The sequence below is a fragment of the Peromyscus leucopus genome, chromosome 2, assembly GCF_004664715.2.
Source record: "Peromyscus leucopus breed LL Stock chromosome 2, UCI_PerLeu_2.1, whole genome shotgun sequence".
In the NCBI taxonomy this organism is placed as follows: domain Eukaryota; kingdom Metazoa; phylum Chordata; class Mammalia; order Rodentia; family Cricetidae; genus Peromyscus; species Peromyscus leucopus.
In genome coordinates, this window is record NC_051064.1 from 45505682 (window position 1) to 45524739 (window position 19058).

The 19058-nt window shown below is 37.2% G+C and overlaps 1 protein-coding gene across 6 annotated transcripts in view; it reads left to right on the forward strand.

The window, feature by feature from the left end:
* Rngtt (RNA guanylyltransferase and 5'-phosphatase) overlaps nt 1-19058 on the forward strand; it is a 214854-nt gene that overhangs the window by 10022 nt on the left and 185774 nt on the right. For 5 of the 6 annotated variants that reach the window (XM_028872763.2, XM_028872767.2, XM_037202487.1 and 2 more), the window contains exons 2-8: nt 397-506; nt 4559-4662; nt 4745-4833; nt 9270-9345; nt 10453-10693; nt 16053-16162; nt 17200-17301. In XM_028872763.2, coding sequence (XP_028728596.1) covers nt 397-506; nt 4559-4662; nt 4745-4833; nt 9270-9345; nt 10453-10693; nt 16053-16162; nt 17200-17301 — 832 coding nt within the window. Of the gene's footprint in view, nt 1-396; nt 507-3560; nt 3744-4558; nt 4663-4744; nt 4834-9269; nt 9346-10452; nt 10694-16052; nt 16163-17199; nt 17302-19058 lie in introns of those variants that run through there. The other variant, XM_028872766.2, reaches the window with a different exon arrangement.

Consider the following 19058-nt stretch of genomic DNA (forward strand, 5'->3'; position numbering starts at 1 on the left):
TTTCAGAGTTTCAAAGTAGTCTCATTTTAAAATATTGTTCATTGTGAAAGTACATTATGGGTAATTGCATTCATAATTTTGGGTTTCATTTTAAGATATTACCAAAGTGGGGGTGGGATGTAGTTCATTTAATATAATGTTTGCTTACCACTATGAAGCCCTGGCTTCCATACTCAGCACTGCATAAAGCCAGGCCAGTGGTACAAGAGAATCAGAAGATCAAGGTCATCCTCAACTACACAGCGAGTCTGAAGCCAGCCTGGCATATGTGAGCCTGTGCTTTAATGAAAAACAAAGACAAAATGTTATTTTAAGAAGGCAGGTTTGAAATAGCAAATTATAGAATTTTAGTCCTTTTTTTAAATAATGAAAATTATTATTCACCTTAATGTTTAGGAAGATTCTTACCTCTGAAGACAATGCTGGGGCCAAGATATGATAGTCAAGTTGCTGAAGAGAACCGGTTTCATCCCAGCATGCTCTCAAATTATCTAAAGAGTCTGAAGGTAAGAGTCAAAGCTCTTTGCTACTAATGTAGTATTCCCTCCCTGTTTTCAGTCTTCCTGTGAGGGATATGTGTGTACACATGGGTATAGAGGCCAGAAGACAACCTTGTGTATGGTTCCTCAGGTGCTGTTCACCTTTTTGTTTTTGAGATAAGATTTCTCATTGGTAGATTCTTTTCATGTATGTATTTATTTCCAGAAACTTCTACAGCAGTAGGTTTCCATATGATTTCTGAAATGACCTTTGGTATTAGTTGTCCCTCCCCGTATTCCCTCCTCTTTTCTCCCTTACTCCTGTCCTTTCCCCCTGCCCCCATTTAATCCTCCATTCTACTTTCCCCCTTATTTCTCCCTAGCACTATATTCTATTTTCTCCTTCCTTGGGAGATCCTCTCCTCCTCGCTGGTCCATTACTAGGTACCTAACCCCTGTGGCTATTCAGTTTGTAGCACACATATTGAAAACTTAAAACTAATATCTATATATAAGAGAATAGTGTACAATTTTGGGTCTGGGTTACCTCTCTCAGGATGAATTATTCTCTCTCCATCCATTTACCTGCAAATTTCATTTTTTAATAGCTGAATAATATTCCATTTTGTAAATGTGTGGACATCTAGGCTGTTTCTAATTTCTGGCTATTATGAATAGAGCAGCATTGAACATGGATGAGTAAGTATTTCTGTAGTAGGAAGTAGAGTCCTTTGGTTATATGCTCAAGAGTAGTATAGCTGGATCTTTATGTAGATCGATTCCCAGCTTCCCGAGGAACTGCCACACTGATTTTTATTAGTGACTAACAGTTTGCACTATCCCCAGCAATGAGTAAGTATTCCCCTTTCCCAGTGTCCTTGCTACCATTGTTTTATTGATCTTGGCCATTCTGACTTGTATAATAAAAAATCTCAAAGTCATTTTAATTTGCATTTCTCTGATGTGTAAGGATAGTGAACATTTCTTTGTTTCTCAGCCATTTGTATTTCATCTTTTGAGAACTTTATGCTTAGTACTGTACCCCATTTTTTAATTAGTTTATTTTCATGATGTTTAGTTTTCTAAGTTCTTTATGCTTTCTAGATACTAATCTATCAGATGTATAATTGGTAAAGATCTTTTCTCATTCTATAACCTACTACTCTGTTCTGAATTATGATGTCCTTTGCCATACAGAACTTTTCAGTTTCATGAGGCTCTATTTATTGATTGTTGTTCTTAGTGCCTGTGCTATTGGTGTCCTGTTCAGAAAGTTCTTTCCCATGCCAATGAGTTCAGGTCTATTTCCCACTTTCTCTTCTCTCAGATTCAGAGTATCAGGTCTTATGTTGAGACCTTGATCCATTTGGACTTGAGTTTCCTGAAGGGTGATAGGGATGGATCTATTTGCATTTTTCTACATATAGCCATGAAGTTTGACTAGGATCATTTGTTGAAGATGCTGTATTTTCTCCAGTGTGTATTTTTGTCTTCTTTGTCAAAAATCAGGTGTCCAAAGGTGTGTGGAAATGTGTCTGGGTCTTTAATTTAATTCCATTGATCAACATGTCTGTTTTTATGCCAATACCATTTGGTTTTTATTACTATAGCTCTATATACAATTTGAGATAGATGATGGTGATAACTCCAGTAGTGCTTTTAATATTCAGTTATTCAGGATTGTGTTGTTACCATTTGTGTGTGTGTGTGTGTGTGTGTGTGTGTGTGTGTGTGTGTGTGTGTGTATGTGTGTATGTGTCCGGAGATGGGGGCTTACCTGTTCCCAGTCAGTGTAGGGTAGGCTTCTGATTATGGTGATCTGGTTCGGTGGCTGGGTGGCGTCTTCTTTTGTGTTCTCAGGTCGCATTTTGCTCATTCGTTAACTCCTCAGCCGATCTTGTTTCCTCAGCCTGCCAACTGTAGACTTCTGAAACCTCTCCTGAATGGATCTCAGCTGAGCAGGTTGTTCAGTAGGGCAATCTGACCAACACCTCCAAGTTGCTGGGTTCCGCAAGATCAGCATCTGGGCCCCTCCAGTTTCTTTCTTGAATGTCTTAAAATTTTAATTATACAAGTCTTCCACTTGCTTGCTTAGAGTTATCCCAAGATAGATTTTCCTTTTTTTGAGGCTACTGTGGAAAGTACGATTTCCCTGTTTTTTTCTTAGTATGTTTGTCATTTGTATATAGGTTGATTACTGATTTTTTTGTGAGTTAATTTTGTATCCTGCTACTTTTCTGAAAGTGTTTATCAGCTGTAAAGTTTCTTGGTAGAATCTTTAGGATCTTTTATATATAAAATCATATCTTCTGCAAATAAGGATACTTTGACTTTTCCCTTTCCTGTGCATATCCCCTTCAGTTGTCTTTTTGTTCTAGCTAAGACTTCAAGTACTATATGGAATAGGTATGGAGAGAGTGGATATCTTTGTCTTGTTCCTGATTTTAGCGGAAATGTTTTTTGTTTCTCTCCATTTATGTTGATCTTGACTGTTAGCTTGCTTTACATCACTAGTCCATCCTGGGCTTTTATCTTGAAGGAATGTTGAGTTTTGTTAAAGGTGCTTTCTGCATCTGATGAGATGATCATGTGATTTTTGTCTTCCTATCTGTTTAATGTGGTGGATTTACGCTTATAGATAATGTAAGGCCTTCAGAAGGTAATCAATTCAGCTTCAGTTTCATTGGTTATATTTTCTTGCCATCTTTCAAATTATGTATGACAGAATGTTGTGGAGTATATGTGAACTAACTCTTTCTGGAGCTCAGTTCAGGCATTTATTTCTTCTCTCTTTCCCCTCTATTTTATTTTATGGATTTTTGGACAGGGTCTCATGTGACTTAGGCTGTGCTTAAAGTTGCTATATAGCTGAGGATGACCTTGAAGTCCTATTTCTCCTGAGTCTACTTTCTGTGTACTAGGCATGAGCCACTACACTAGGCTTTGGAACTGCCTTTTAAAAATAACCATTTAGATTATAATCACCATTTAGATTATAATTATATTCTCATTTTTATTGAAAATGAAGTTAGGATTTTAATTTATTTTCAAACCCTTACCTTGTTTCTTTCTGATATCCAGGAAGAGAAATATACGTGCAGAGGCCAGAGGTTGATGTCTGATGTCTTCCTCTATCATTCTCCAACTTATTTTTTTGAGACAAGGTCCTTCACTGAACCTGGAGCTTTCTGATTTGGCTAGACTAGCCGGACAACAAAGCCCCGAGGATCATCCTGTCTCCACTTCCCAGCTCGGGGATTACAGGTGTGTGTTACCACACCTGCCTTTTTATGTGGGTGCTGGGGATCCGAACTCAGGTTCTCATGCTTGCATAGCAGGCTCTTTGTCCACTGAGCCATCTCCTCAGTTTTTATTTTATTTTATTTTTTTACCCCCTCTGTGTAGCCCTGGCTGTCCTAGAACTTCATCTGTAGACCAGGCTGGCCTCAAACTCAAGAGTTCTGCCTGCTTCTAGGATTAAAAGTGTGTGCCACTATACCAGGCTTCTGTTTTCATTTTTACTGTGCTTCTTTAGAAGGAATATAGTTTTAGGCATTAGTGTATTTTTAGGAAATAGAAGAATAAATTAAATAGAAAAGGAACACAGATTTGTTGCGTAAATGACTTCTTAACATATTTTAAGGCTGAATACAGTATAATGAATAGATAATAAGTAGCAGTTGTGGTAACTACTTCAAACCTGGGTGATGTGCGCTGGGGTTAGAGCTGTGCTCTTTCAGAAGATTGCTGTCCTGCTTCTAAGCTTCAGGCTTGTAGGGACCAGAGGTAGATACAGAAAACAGTGGCAGTGTTTGCCTCTTTGAATTCACATTGTTGACAGTGGAGTCTGTTTTGCTTGTACTGTCTCTCCTCCTTAGTTTAGAATTATTTTCCAGTACCTGCCTAGCTCTTGTTTCTGGAGTGCTTGGACTCTTAGTTGAGAAGGTACTTTCCACTGTCAGCTGCTTGGTAGCAGTGAGCATGCACTCCTGCTCAGTGGAGTGGATGAGCTCTGTTCTTGTCACCTACTCATTGTTTGGAATAAATGGAGTAACTAGCAAATTTGCTTCTTTTTAAAGGTTAAAATGAGCTTGTTGGTGGATCTGACAAATACTTCAAGGTTCTATGACAGAAATGACATAGAAAAAGAAGGAATCAAGTATATCAAACTTCAGTGTAAAGGGTAAGTTGTAGGTTACTAACATTGAAAACTTTTATTGAGGTTTGTAATTTCTTTTCCAAGCAACTTCTGTTTGTGTTCTCAGACATGGTGAATGCCCCACGACTGAGAATACTGAGACATTCATTCGCCTGTGTGAGAGGTTTAATGAAAGAAGCCCACCTGAACTTATAGGTATGCTTGACGTCCTTAGGACAGTCCCCTTGCTCTCTGTTACGGAAATTCACAAACATACAGAAGTAGTAAGTAAAACAAGACTCCATGTACTCAGTAATTACCATTTGCTGATATTTTCATATTCCCACTGGTGTATATTGTATGTACATGTTTATGTGAGTGTGTGTGTTTGAGTAGCTTAAGACAGGGTCTCCCACTAACCTGGAGCACACCAGTTTGGTTACGGTTGCTGGCCAGTGAGCAGAGGTCTGCCTGTTTCTATGCCCTGGTGCTGGTGTTAGTGATGTTTGCTGTACCCAGCTTTTTATATTGGTGCTGGGGATCTGAACTCAGATCCTCAGGCTTGTGTGGCAAGGTAATTTCTGACTGATTCATCTTCTCTGACCGTTTTTCTTTTGTGTATTTTAAAGGAAATCATAGATGTCATATCATTTCATTAAGAATATTTTTTTTTTTTTAAAGATTCATTTATTTATCACATATACAGTGTTCTGTTTGCATGTGTCCCTGAAGGTCAGAAGAGGGAGCCAGATCTCATTACAGATGGTTGTGAGCCACCATGTGGGTGCTGGGAATTGAACTCATGACCTCTGGAAGAACAGCCAGTGTTCTTAGCCTCTGAGCCATCTCTCCAGCCCCTCATTAAGAATATTTTAGTATGTATTTTTAATTGTTAAGGGATTTTGGTTTTTATATAATCACCATGGAATTAGTATACCAAACAGAATAGTTACAAATTCCTTAATGTCATCTAAAACCAGTTCACTTTAAGATTTCATCACTTAATCTAAACTTTCTTTTTAAATTTTATTGTTTTGGGACAGGGTGTGGAATAACCTCTGGTCTCCATATACATAGTCACACAAAGAAAAAGAAAAAGAAAAACAACTGCAACAATTGGTTATTTCCTGTGTACTGTGAAGCACATAGAGCCGTCTACACAATATTCCTGTCTGAAGTACTAGAATGCATCTGGATATGAATTTAGTAATGTTTCTAGACTAAATTCATGGACTATATAGTAGATAAAGAAATACTTTATAGGTTAGAAATCCATAGTCTGTACATCCAAAATTAAAAATGCTTTTAAACCACAAACATTTTTAATATAGTTATTACACTACAAATAGCAAATTTCCCCCATGAAATTTTGTTTAAAATTTTGTTAAGAGTAGTTCTACAATATTACTTTTAGGCTAGGTTTTTATGAAGCATAAATTAGTTTCATATTTAGACATGAATTCAATCCCCAAAATAAATTTTCCAAAACTGGAAAAGAAAACCAAGACCTAAACCACTTCTGGTCTCAAGCATTTTGTATAAACTTTGATTAATACCATGGGAGAACAAGTAGAGGAATTTAGAGTGTAGACTATTTTTATAAGAAAATGACTTGTTTCTCTAGGAAACTTTTTTTTTTTTTTTTTTTCTGGAGACAGGGATTCTCTGTGTAGCCCTGGCTGTCCTGGAACTCACTCTGTAGCCCAGGCTGGCCTTGAACTTACTGAGATCTGCCTGCCTCTGCCTCCCATGTGCTGGGATTAAAGGCGTGTATCACCACCACCCCACCTTATCTAAGAAACTTTTAATGGCTTGAAAAAAAAGAAACTAGAGAGACAAGATACAACAACAGAATTTCATATGTGAACATTGTTAGATTGTGTTTTGAGAAACTAACTTTAGAAAGGCATTGTTGGCCTGCGTATGGTGATGGTTCTCCATCCCAGCGTTTGAGAGGCAGAAGCAGGGAGAGTCGATGAGTTTGAGGCTAGCCTGGTCTATCTCACAAATTCTAAGACAGCCAAATCTATATAAAGAGACACTGTCTCAAAAGAAAAAAAAGCTAAGTATAAGTACAAATAGCTGTCAGGTTAGCCTTGCCCAGCCAGCCTTTCCTGCTAAACCATCTTACTGGCCTCAAGAGGATTTTGTTGAACTGTGTTTGGCATTACTTTCTTAGGATATCCCATGCGTTAGCCACTGAGATTGATTTATAGTTTGCTGCATGTGCTTTTTGATTACTATATTTACATTTGAACATATTCTTACTATCTGTTCTTTCTTTGTATCCTTGTTTATGTAAAATATTTTATTTTTATTATTAATGGTTATTTTATGCTCTGAAGGTGAAATGATTTGGCTCATCTAATAGTCATTTTCAAAACTGTCATTTTAACTAACAAAAACACTTTTGTAGAGAAATCTTACATATAGAAGAAATGAGATGAAAATGATACTTAACTTTATTCAGTTTTTGAGATAGGCTCTTTGTAGCTTATGCTGGCCTGGAACTCAGAATCTTTCTACTTCTACCTTCTGAGGGCTGAGTTTATGAGAATGTACCACAATGCTGGAAGTTGAACTCAGGGCCTAAATATTGCACATTAGTTGTTACTCAAACAATTATTTTTAAACGCGCGCGTGTGTTTGTGTGTGTGTGCCTATGTGGGTGCATATCTGCCACAGCAAGTATGTGGGGGGTTAGAGGGCAATTTACAGGAGTTGGTTCCCTCCGTATACAGATTCTTGGGATTAAACTGAGGTTAGGCTTCATGACAATCACTTTTACCTGCTGAGCCATTTTGTTGCTCTGTCTTTTTAAATTAGATGTAGCTTTATGCCCTAGGCTGACCTCAAACTTTCCAAATTCGTGCTTCATTCTCCTAAACATTGGGATTTCTGGTGTAGAGAACCACACCTGGCTTTTATGAGAGTTCATTTTGAGTCTGCTGGATAGTCAGTTGATCTGACAGTAATATTACATTAGTAATGCCATAAAACTCTTTTTCTTTCTTTCTTTCTTTCTTGCTTTCTTTCTTTCTTTCTTTCTTTCTTTCTTTCTTTCTTTCTTTCTTTCTTTCTTTCTTTCTCTCTCTCTCTCTCTCTCTCTCTCTCTCTCTCTCTTTCTTTTTCTTTTCTTTCTTTCTTTCTTTCTTTCTTTCTTGACAGGGTTTCTCTGTGTAGCCCTGGCTATCCTGAAACTCGGTCTGTAGACCAAGCTGGTCTCAAACTCAGAGATCCACCTGTCTCTGCTTCCTGAGTGTTGGGATTAAAGACCTGTGCTACCACTATTCAGCTTTAATTACTATTTCCAAACTCTTATGTTTTGTTTTGTGCTTTGAGACAGGGTCTTACTATGTAGTCCAGACTGGCATCACTCTTGGACTAATCCATCTGCTTCAGGCTCTTAAGTGCTGGAATGAAAACAGGAATGAAAACTTAAAACTGTTAAAATGATCTTCTCCACTCTCCTCCCTCCCTCCTTTTGGAGATAGGGTCTCCTGTAGCTTAGCTTAGCCTTAGCCTGATGTATAGCTGAAGATGACCTTGAACTTCTGACCATCCTCATATTTCTTAAGTGCTTTAATTACAGGGTGTACCACCATGCCCAGGAAAATAATCTTGAATATATTCTGAAAGAGGGTTTAAGAAAAATACATTTATTTTCTTCGTGTGTTTCTTTCTTGTAAAAATTTATTTTTAAAATAGTGTAAGTCCCATGTAAAGATACACTCAGTTGGTTTGTAAAGCACTTCAAAATAGTATAGGTTTACTATACTGAGTCAATTAAGTTATCTGCAGCTGTCTTAGTAAGTATGTGTTCTGTTGCTATGAAGAGACACCTTGACCATGGACAGCTCTTATAAAGGAAAACTTTAATTGGGGCTGGCTTACAGTTTCAGAGGTTTAGTCCATTGTCATGGCAGGGAGCGTAGTAGCTTGCAGGTAGACCTCATACTGGAGAGGTAGCTGAGAGTTCTGCATCCGGAATGTCAGGCAGCAGCAGGAAGAGAGTGACACTGGGCCTGGCTTGACCTTCTGAAACCTCCACGCCCAGCCCCAGTGACACACTTCCTCCAACAAGGCCACATCTATGCCAACAAGGCTATGTGTCCTAATCCTTTCAAATAAGGTGTGAGCCTATGGGGGCCAGTTTCATTTACATCACTATAGCAGCCAATGACTTCAGTTGATTACAGTCAACTACTGTTAATCCTTCGATGATTTTATATCCATATAATTATTTTACTTTCTTTCCCAATATAGTTTGACTGTCTTTCATGTTGATCATAAGGAGGGCTGGAAAAACAGGACCAAAGTTGTGGAATATAGGTGTCTTGTTTTTGTGTATGTCCTTCTGACCTATGTGTTTAAAACTAAAATTCTTGAAAATTTTTAATGACAAATTTTAGACAGTAGATAGTTTTAAACCAATGAACTAGTGTATTGTTTTTGAATTTCTGTCTAGTACTCTCAGTTAGATCCTAAGCCACATAAATTGACAAGCTATTAAGTTAACCGTGTATTTTGGGTGGAATGTACAATTATGTAGTATAATTAAGTAACTGAACTCTTTGGAAAGCACTTGTCATTTAAAATAGAATGTGGCCTTTGGAGTGGTTTCGTTTAACTCAAGCTGCTTTCTCTTCTAGGTGTTCACTGTACCCATGGCTTCAACCGGACCGGTTTCCTCATATGTGCCTTTTTGGTGGAGAAGATGGATTGGAGGTATATAGGTTTGTTATAGTAGAAGAAGATGTATGTGACAGTTCATGGTGCTTATGAATCCTATAAATGGTGTACTTACTTTTCCATGTTTTTTTCTTGTATTTAGAATAAGCAGATGTTGGATCTTCCAGTGTTTGTGTTTGTATTCAGCTTTGGAAATGTCTTTTGTTTTCCTTTGAAATTTATTTACTATAGTTGTTAATTACTAGGAAAAGCATATAATGCTATATGAAGGAAGCATTTTAGGGATGGCATTACTCTATTTTAAACAAATCTTGTCTTTATTGAGCATGTTACTTGTAAAGTATATTTTTAGATTTTGAGGGATTAGAACCTAGTTATCAGAAATTGAGAATAGAATATTGCTGACTGGATTTTCTTATTACTGCTCTAGGTTCATAGTTTATATTTCTAAAACCTTTTACCCAATATCCTTTTTTGGAATATAGTCAGGCAAAACATGGATCTGATTGTCTGTTTTCTATTTCTTTTACATTTAGTGGTTTTCTGCTTTGTGTATTTTTCAGCTTTGGCTATTCAAAATACTATACACAATAAATCAGACTCCTATATCAGACTTAGCCAATGGTTACCTCTTTCTCAAGATGTATATTCTTGGTGCCTGGGTCTGGGTCTTCTGGTAGTTTCTTAGAAATCAATGTGTTTGTTGACTTTGCTTTTCTTGACTACTCTTTTCTCTTTGAGACCTTGACCCCTTCAGTGCTTTATTAAAATTTTTTTTTCATTGGCTACCCATGTCTGTCATAAACACTCATAGCAATGTGCTTTAGGCATTTATAGTGTACCATATATTTAGAAAGTAACATATATTATAGTAGACCATGTATTATAGTGGTCCATGTATTATAGTGTACCATGTATTATAGGTGGATGATCTATGTGTACCATATGTTGCAGTGTATCATGTGTATGTGCTTTTAGAATCAGTTTATTATTGATTGAAAGCTTTGCTGGTAAAGAAAGACTTTGGTTTGTCTGTCTTATATGCCTATTATAATTTTTGTGGTACTTTGAGTATGAATTAATTATTGGTAAGTCCACATAAACTGACACTAGTGAGAAAACTGCATTGATTGTTTTCTGTAGTATTGAAGCAGCAGTTGCTACATTTGCCCAAGCCAGACCACCAGGAATCTATAAGGGTGATTATTTGAAGGAACTTTTTCGTCGCTATGGTGATATAGAAGAAGCACCACCACCACCTGTCTTGCCAGATTGGTGTTTTGAGGATGATGATGAAGATGATGAGGATGAAGATGGAAAAAAGGACTCAGAACCAGGGTCAAGTGCTTCCTTTGGTAAAAGGAGAAAAGAACGGTTAAAACTGGTAATGTTCACAAATACTGCAATATTATTTTAAAATTCTTTTAAATTACATTTATTCATTTATTTTGTGTATATGCATGCTTGAATATATGTGCCTTGGTGTGGGAATGGTACAGTATGCATGTGGAGGTCAGAGGGCAACTCATGGGAGTCAGTTCTCTTTTCATACTATGTATGGGGTCCTGGGGGTGAAATTCAGATTGTCAGGCTCACTGCAGGAACTCTTACCTGCTGAGCCATCCTGATGGCTTCCAAATACCGTAATACTCATATTTTTGTTTAAACTTATTGTGGGATATTAGCTATATTTCTGTTATTTATGTCTTTCTCTTTCTTTCTCTATATGTGTTGAAGAACATAATAATGGCCTCTGATTTTATGAAATTAATTTTGATTCTACCTGAAACCCATTAAATAACTCCTGACATCATGAGCCAGATGGAGACCTTAAGGTGTGATGTGGTCTTACTATGAAAGCCCAGGCTGGTCTCAACTCCTAGTTGTCCTATTCACAGTACTGAATAATATTCTTAGTGCTGAGATAGATTATAGGCATGTCTCACCATGTTTCACTTTTAAAGATGAGCCAGAATTTGTCTTTAAAATTTTGTCTTACAGAATTATTTATTCTTTGGCTGGAGGGGCTTGCCTATTGTGATGGGAATGTGAGGTCAAGGACAACTTGTGGGACTCATTCCTGCCCAACCATCTTGTGCATTCTGGGATCGAACTCAGGTTGTCAGGCTTGGCAACAAGTGCTGAGCCATCTTGCAGTCCAGCAGTCTAATTTTTCAGAGAAAAGTTGTAATTAAGAAATTTCATCCTGGTTTTGTTTCGTATGTAAACCAAAGAACTCTTAGATGTTAGATTGAGATTAGGTAATAAACTAACTACATTTAGTATTAACAATAGATTTAGTATATTACCTAATAACAAAGTGAGAATGTTTTTACAAAATAGTCATAGAGTTAATGTAACTGTACCCTGCCATAGGTGGTGTTTCCTTTGTACTATATACAACTTAGAAGACTTCTACTTCTAGTCAACTTTTCTTCTAGGAATAAAAGTTTAATGAAGTTGGGTTGGGCTACAACTCAGTTGGTAGAATACTTGGCCAAGCATGCATGAAACATTGTGTTCATTTCCTAGTACTGTATAAATGATGCATAGTGATGCATGCTGATTCCAGCACTCAGGAGTTCAAGGCCACCCTCTGCTACATAGTTGTAGGTAAGGGTGGGATTCATGAGACCCTGTGTTTAATTAAAAGTGTTAGAGTGGAGTTATGTAGATGAAATTCTAAATGGTCTTATTAAATAAGAAACACAAAAGCCAAATACAGAGTTAAAAGCCCAAGAGATTCGAGCCTTAAACTTACCACTTGCTGCTGTCCTTTCCCTCGGAGAGAGAACTTCTTCCTGTGTCCTTTCTTTTTATTGCCTTTCTGTTCTGCCTTCTCATTGGTTCTTAACCCAACCACATGACTTCCTTGTCATTGCCTGCCTGTATAGACCTCCAGGTCTCTATGGTTTGTTCTGAGATAAAGGTTTGGGTCACCGCTTGGCTGTGTCCTTGAACACACAGGGACTCTGCCTGCCATGTGATCTCATTAAGGGCATGTGTCACCACTGACGGACTTCTGCTAAATGGCTTGCTCTTAGCTCTGATCCCCAGGCAACTTTATTTATTAACATACAAATAAAATTACATTTCAGCACAAATAAAGTATCACCATATTTCCCCCTTCTATTCTAACAAAAAGAAAAAAGGAAAAAAGTTATAACTAATATAAGAAAAATTATATACAATAACTATAATAACTATATATAATATATAAGCAATAAATACCTAAACAATGTCTAGTCCATTTGCATTTGACAAACTCAGAGAAAATATTCCATTATCCTATTTTGGTAAGTCCAAAATGTACCTGATTCACTTTCTAGCCTAACTTATATTACTAACAGAACTATCTTATAATGTCTTTCAAATTTATACACTTAAACCTCTTTAGTGAGTTTCTTTTCTGAAATGATTAACAAGGAAAACTATAACTATCTAATCTTCAACTCCCTCAGAGACCCAAGAAGGAAATAATATTACCTAATAAAACAGGAAGTGCAAACAAGTGACTTCCAAAAAAATGTGAGTTGACAGAAACAGCCAGCTGCCTGGACAGTCACCTGAGGTTTCTCTGCAACATTGGGGCATCATCTTCAGCCTATATGCTTAGCGTATCTGACAGACTCATTTGTGAAGTAAGATGTACACAAAGCCTACAGTTTGACCTCACATTTGGTGAGAACAGTCCATGTACCAGAAACACCTGAATTCCACTAGTGTCCTGTCATGATTCAGGATTTTAAATTCTGGAAATTGTTCATGTTTTTTGAATTAAGCTGTCCATTTTTCTTGGCTTGTGGGTGACTTTATCTCAGCATCCTGTTCTTCTCCACATCCCATTCTTCTTGGCTTGTGGGTTGCTTCACCTCTTTTATTAAATGCCAGTCTACTATTGAGAGGTTAGACTCTGTCAGCTTAGTTATTCTTTTAAGAATAACTGTTTCAGCTATTGTTCCACTGCACACCAGAAGCCATCGGTCTACTGTCTGTTTAGCTGCCTTGGAAGAAAGGGGCACTGTACCTTTTCCTGATTGCAAAGGTCACTTCAGGGATGGTGCCATATTGTCCTGGCCTCAGAAGATGCCTGTTGTTAAAGCCACAACCACACTTGTCTTGGCAAGAATCGGTAGTCCTTTGTTTCGTGTCCTGTCCATTTTGTCCTGTTTGTCAGCAGTTGATTCAAGGATACCTTGTTGTCCAGTGGCTAACTTTTGCCACAATGAAAGTTTCTTCAATGCTCATATTTTCTCTGAAGTAGATTGGTGTTGCCAGGAGCCAACATGTCTCATAGTCATAAAAAAAAGAAAAAAATTTCTAAGTTATTAAAACATTTTAAATGCCATATTCTGTAGATCTCTGAAGGGTTTGAAGATGACCTGTCTATCTAAAATGTATCTGCTTGACCTTGAAAACATATCTAAAATGACTACCAGTTCGAGTGTAATGTCTAACTACTAACTTTCATTTCTTTATATCCTAATAGTTGGTAATAATAACATTCAAGGATTAGCAAATTGCATTATATTGGGAGACTTTTAATGACTTTTAGATTTTCTAGTTTTGTGGAGTACAGGTTTTTAAAGTATGTCTTTATGAGTATCTGGATTTCCTTGGTGTCTGTTATGTCCCCCTTTTCGTTTTTTCTGATTGTTAATTTCAGATATTCTCTCCGTGGATATACATATACACATCCATCCACATCTGTGGAAGTCAGAGGACAACTTGGAGTCTTGTCTGTTTTTCCACCCACCTTGGGGATCAAACTCATGTCTTTAGGCTTGGTTGAAAAGGCCTTTATACCCTGAGCCCTTTTACATGCTCTGCTTGCTCTTTATGATACATTTTTATAAGGAAATTGAAATACGTAGATGATTTAGATTGCAGTCATGTCCCACCATGTCTGGCTTTCAAATACACTTTTTAAAAGCAACATTAATCTTGAGCATATGTGCTTAATATATTTTTTAAAATAATATTTGATTTTTTTATTATAATAGTTACTGAGTTGCACAATGAGATGCAATTTAAAGGTTTATTTTTTATGCCTTTCCAGTGGAAAGAACTTTAAAAGTTATACCAAGGGACTGGTAGAATGCTTGCTTAGCTTTTGTAATGTCCTTGCGTGCGTTTCTTTCCTTTCTTTTTAAAGGAAGATTTGGGATTTTATTAAAGAAATTTTTTTTTTTAAAAAAAAAATATTTATTTATTTATTATGTAGACAGGAGAGGGTGCCAGATCTCATTATAGATGCTTGTGAGCCACCATGTGGGTACTGGGAATTGAACTCAGGACCTCTGGAAGAGCAGTCAGTGCTCTTAACCTCTGAGCCATCTCTCTAGCCCCTAAAGAAATTTTTAATATTGACTTTTAAGCATGCTGGTTTAGAAAAGAGAGGATCTTAGGTACAAGGCACAAGCTGGGCATATTTAAGATAATATTTTATAGGGATATTGACACTACTTGGGTATTCTTAGTCACCATATGATGAATCTTAGAGCTTTGCTTTCAGGATGTATTTTTCTTACTTAGTATTTAATAATAGGAATGACCTTGTTTTTAAGAGTTTTCTAAACAGGCTGTCAATATATAGAGCCTAGATGACCTCAAACTTATTGTGTAGCCCAAGCTGGCCTTGAACTTGTAGGCTTCCTCCCTCAGGTTCCATTGTGCTGGAATGACAGTCATCCATCACTACAGCTGGCATTAGAAGTGTGTTTTTATTTTTAAGATTTATTATTTTATGTGTATGAATGTTCTACTTGTATGTATGTATATATGTATGTGCACCACCTCTGTGTCTGGTGCCCATGGAAGTATGAAAAGTGTGTTGGATTACCTGGGACTGGAGTTCCAGATAGTTGTGAGCTGCCGTGTGGGTGCTTGGAATTGAACCAGGGTCCTTCTACAAGAGCAGTAAGTGTTCTTAACCACTGAGCCTCTATTCAGCCCCTAGATGTGGGGGAATTTTGTTGTTGGGTCAAGGTAATGGTATTAATAGGAAAGCATTGGTTTCTTTGATCCTTAGGTCATGGGATCCCTACATTATCATTATTTTAAGGCCGTCAGAGTTGAAGATTTATTGGATGACGATACATATTAATTCTGAGTTTGAGGCAGAAAGTAGGAGTGCTGTCTACTGGAAAGACTTAGGACTTCTGTGGACCTGACAGTGATGTATATGTGGATGAACTCTGAATGTTTTTCTTCCTCTTCCCAAATAGATTGCTTGTCAGATCTTGGCCAGACGGTTGAACTTTGCAACTTGTAGACCAGGTTTTTTATTCTTTAATGACATTATCAGCCAGAGTTTTATGTAGATTTTACTTGAAAGTGAAGCCAGAAGGTCTCTGATATGTCTGAAACTAATTTAGTATACACTAAGACTAATGTTTTAGTTTTAAATAGTGTAAAAACACAAGTGTAGAAAAATTTATAGACTTCCCTGGAGTACATACACCTTTTCTTTTCTTTGACTTTGAGATGGGATCTTGCTATATAGCCTATGTTGGCCTCAGAATTATAATCCTTTTGCTTGAGTCCCCCGACTTGTTGGGTTATAGATGTCACTAGTACTGCCGGTGGAACAGACCAATTCTATTTAATATGTTTTCTTAGCTTTGTGAAAATAAACTAATTCATTTATTTGTAAATACATTTGTCCTTTAATTATATATATGTGTGCATATATATACACATATATATTATTATCATCATTTTATTCTCTCTTTTCTTTAAAGGGTGCTATTTTCTTGGAAGGTATAACTGTTAAAGGTGTAACTCAAGTAACAACTCAACCAAAGTTAGGAGAAGTACAGCAGAAATGTCATCAGTTCTGTGGCTGGGAAGGGTAAGGAATATTTTCAAGTTTCTTTGTGTAACACGTAAATTTAATACAGACATTCACTTTTTTTTTTTTTTTGCTCCTTAAAGTTAGTGTGTACATTGAGTGTGTAAGAGGATGTCAGGTGTTTTTCACAGTAATCTGTAACTGTCAAGTTGAATCAGGATCAGATAACTCACATCGTCCTCAAGAATATATTACTGTTGTCACCAGAGTTGTTTTCTTTGATCTCTGTTTCTGCTGGTGCTGGTTAATGTTGGACTGGTCTTACCAGTGGAGAATAATAGAGGAATACTCCCAGTGTCAACCTCTGCCTCCATTGTGCATATGTGGGCTAATTGTGACGCTTCCCCCCATAATTTATTATGCATGATTTAAATAGTAAAGCAGATATGTTTTAAAGTCTTATACTTCAGAGAAAAGCTTGAATATTAGCTTAATTACCTTAACAAAACTAGCTCCTAGGATCCTCCTGTTTCCACCCCCCCACTCCCCTACCCCTAGTGCTGGGATTAGAGCACCTGTTGCCAGGTTTGGCTTTTTACATGGGTGCTGGGAACCCCAACACAGACCCTCATACTTACATAGGAAGCATTTTAGTCACTGAGCTTTCTCTCTAGTCCTGCATAATAACATTTTAAAATTAGCCCAGTATTATAGCAGTGGCAATTTAGTACCCTGTAAACTTGTATTATAAAATGTTAAGAGAGTGATTTTTGTTTTGTTATTTTGCTTTTTTGAGATGGTCTCACTTTGTAGCTGTCCTGGAACTAACTATGTAGACCAGGTTGGCTTCAAACTCACAGAGATCCATGTGCCTCTGACTTCTGAGTGCTGAGATTAAAGTAATTAATTAAATTAATTAAATTATCATTCTTGGCTGAGAGTGATAATCTTTGTTAGAATTTTTGTGACAGCTGATGCTAATCTATTTGAAATTAATCTCATGATTAATCGCATTATGATCAATATATGAGCCATTGATTTAACACAAAGATAGCATTATATGGGTTGTAGCCATGACAGGATGTTTTTTCTTTAAGGTCTGGGTTTCCTGGAGCACAGCCTGTTTCCATGGACAAGCAAAATATTAGACTTTTAGAACAGAAGCCATATAAAGTAAGCTGGAAAGCAGATGGTACTCGGTAAGTTTGACTACTCAAAACAATTACACAAATAACTCTCATGCTTAAAGAATATTACATTGTTAGGGAAAGTGTATACTCCTCAGGGTGTGAGTTTCTGATTTGAACAGCGAAATATATGTTTCAGAAATTATGTATCCTCATCTCATTGCTATTCTAAGCTGTATAAAGTTTTAGTTCACTCTTCTGAATTTTGGCTTCAGAATTCTAGTTCTTATAAAAAAGTTTTTTATTTGTTTTAATTTTTTGAGACAGAATTTTACTTTGTAGCCTGGTGTAGCCTTAAACATCTGATGAACCTGCAGCAATCTTCTTCCTCACCCTCCCAAGTGCTGGGATTACAGGTATGAGCCATCATACCTGCCTTATACTGAATGTATAGAAAGAACATGCAATCCTCTTACGTCTGTCTCCCGGGTATTGGGATTATAGGCATGTGCTGCCATGCCCACATTTGGGGTCTCTTTTTATTAACCTTATTTCATAATTTAGTTGCTGGTTGTATCTTCCCTTATTCCACAGTCCTTATATATACATATTTCAGTAAAACTTAATTTGGGGTTAGGGATGTAGTTCAGTTGGTACAGTGCCTGCCTAGCATGGGATAGGCCCTGATTTTAGTCTCTGGCACTGAGTAAAACTGGGCAGTAGTGATTCAAGCCTGTAATTCCAGCATTTGGGAGATGGTGGCTAAAGGATCAGAAGTTCAAGGTCATTCTCAAGTATATAACAAGTTCAAGGTCAGTGTGAGGTACAAGAGACCCTGCCACAAACAAATCAACAAGCTAACTTTGTTTACAAAGCAGTAGGACAGCTTTTTCTTTTGGGTCATAGTTTGCCAATCCATGACTGAATATATTCTTCTTAAAAGACTTTTTTTTTTTTCTTTTTAAAGATAGGATCTTTGTAGCCTTGGCTGATCTGGAACTTACTATGTAGACTAGGCTAGCCTTGAACTTGTGGCCATTCTCTTTCCTACCTCTGTCTTCCCATTTCTGGGATTAGAAATGTGACCCACCACACCTTGATAAGATATTTTTTTAAATTAAAAAATTCTTGGTTTTTATGTGTATATGGTGTTGTCTTGGTTAGGTTGGATGTGATAAAACATCCATGACCAAAGCAGCTTAGGGAGGAAGGAGTCTTTTTTTGTAGACCAGCGTGAAGGGGTATCAGGACAGGAGCTCATGTAGGGCAGGAACCTAGAGGCAAGAACTGAAGCAGAATCCATTGAGGATTGCTGCTTATTGGCTTGCTCCTCCTCATGGTTTGCTCAGCCTACTTTCTTATATCATCTAGGACCACCTGCCCTGGGATAGCACTGCCCACAGTGAGCTGGACCCTTCAGCATCAATTATTAACTAAGAAAATGCCCCACAGGCTTGTGCACATGCTGATCTAGTGAAGGCATTTTCTCAATTATGGTTCCCTCTTCTTAGACTAACTGGGATATGTGTGCTTGCATGATTGTGCACCTCAGGAGACTACAGAGGCAGGAAGACAGTGTCAACTCTTCTAGAGCAGGTATTATGAGCTACCATGTGGGTGCTGGGAACTGAACCCAGGTCCTTTTCAAGAGCAGTAGGTTCTCTTAATTGTTGAACCATCTCTCCAGCCCCAGATAATTTTTTAAAATGTAACTTACTAAATGTGTATTTCAAAGGCAAATAGGCCCGATTTTCCTCATAAAAATTATGTTCTATTTCTTGGTTATAATGTGGTCTTCAGTGTCTCGTTTATGTTACATGTGCTGATGT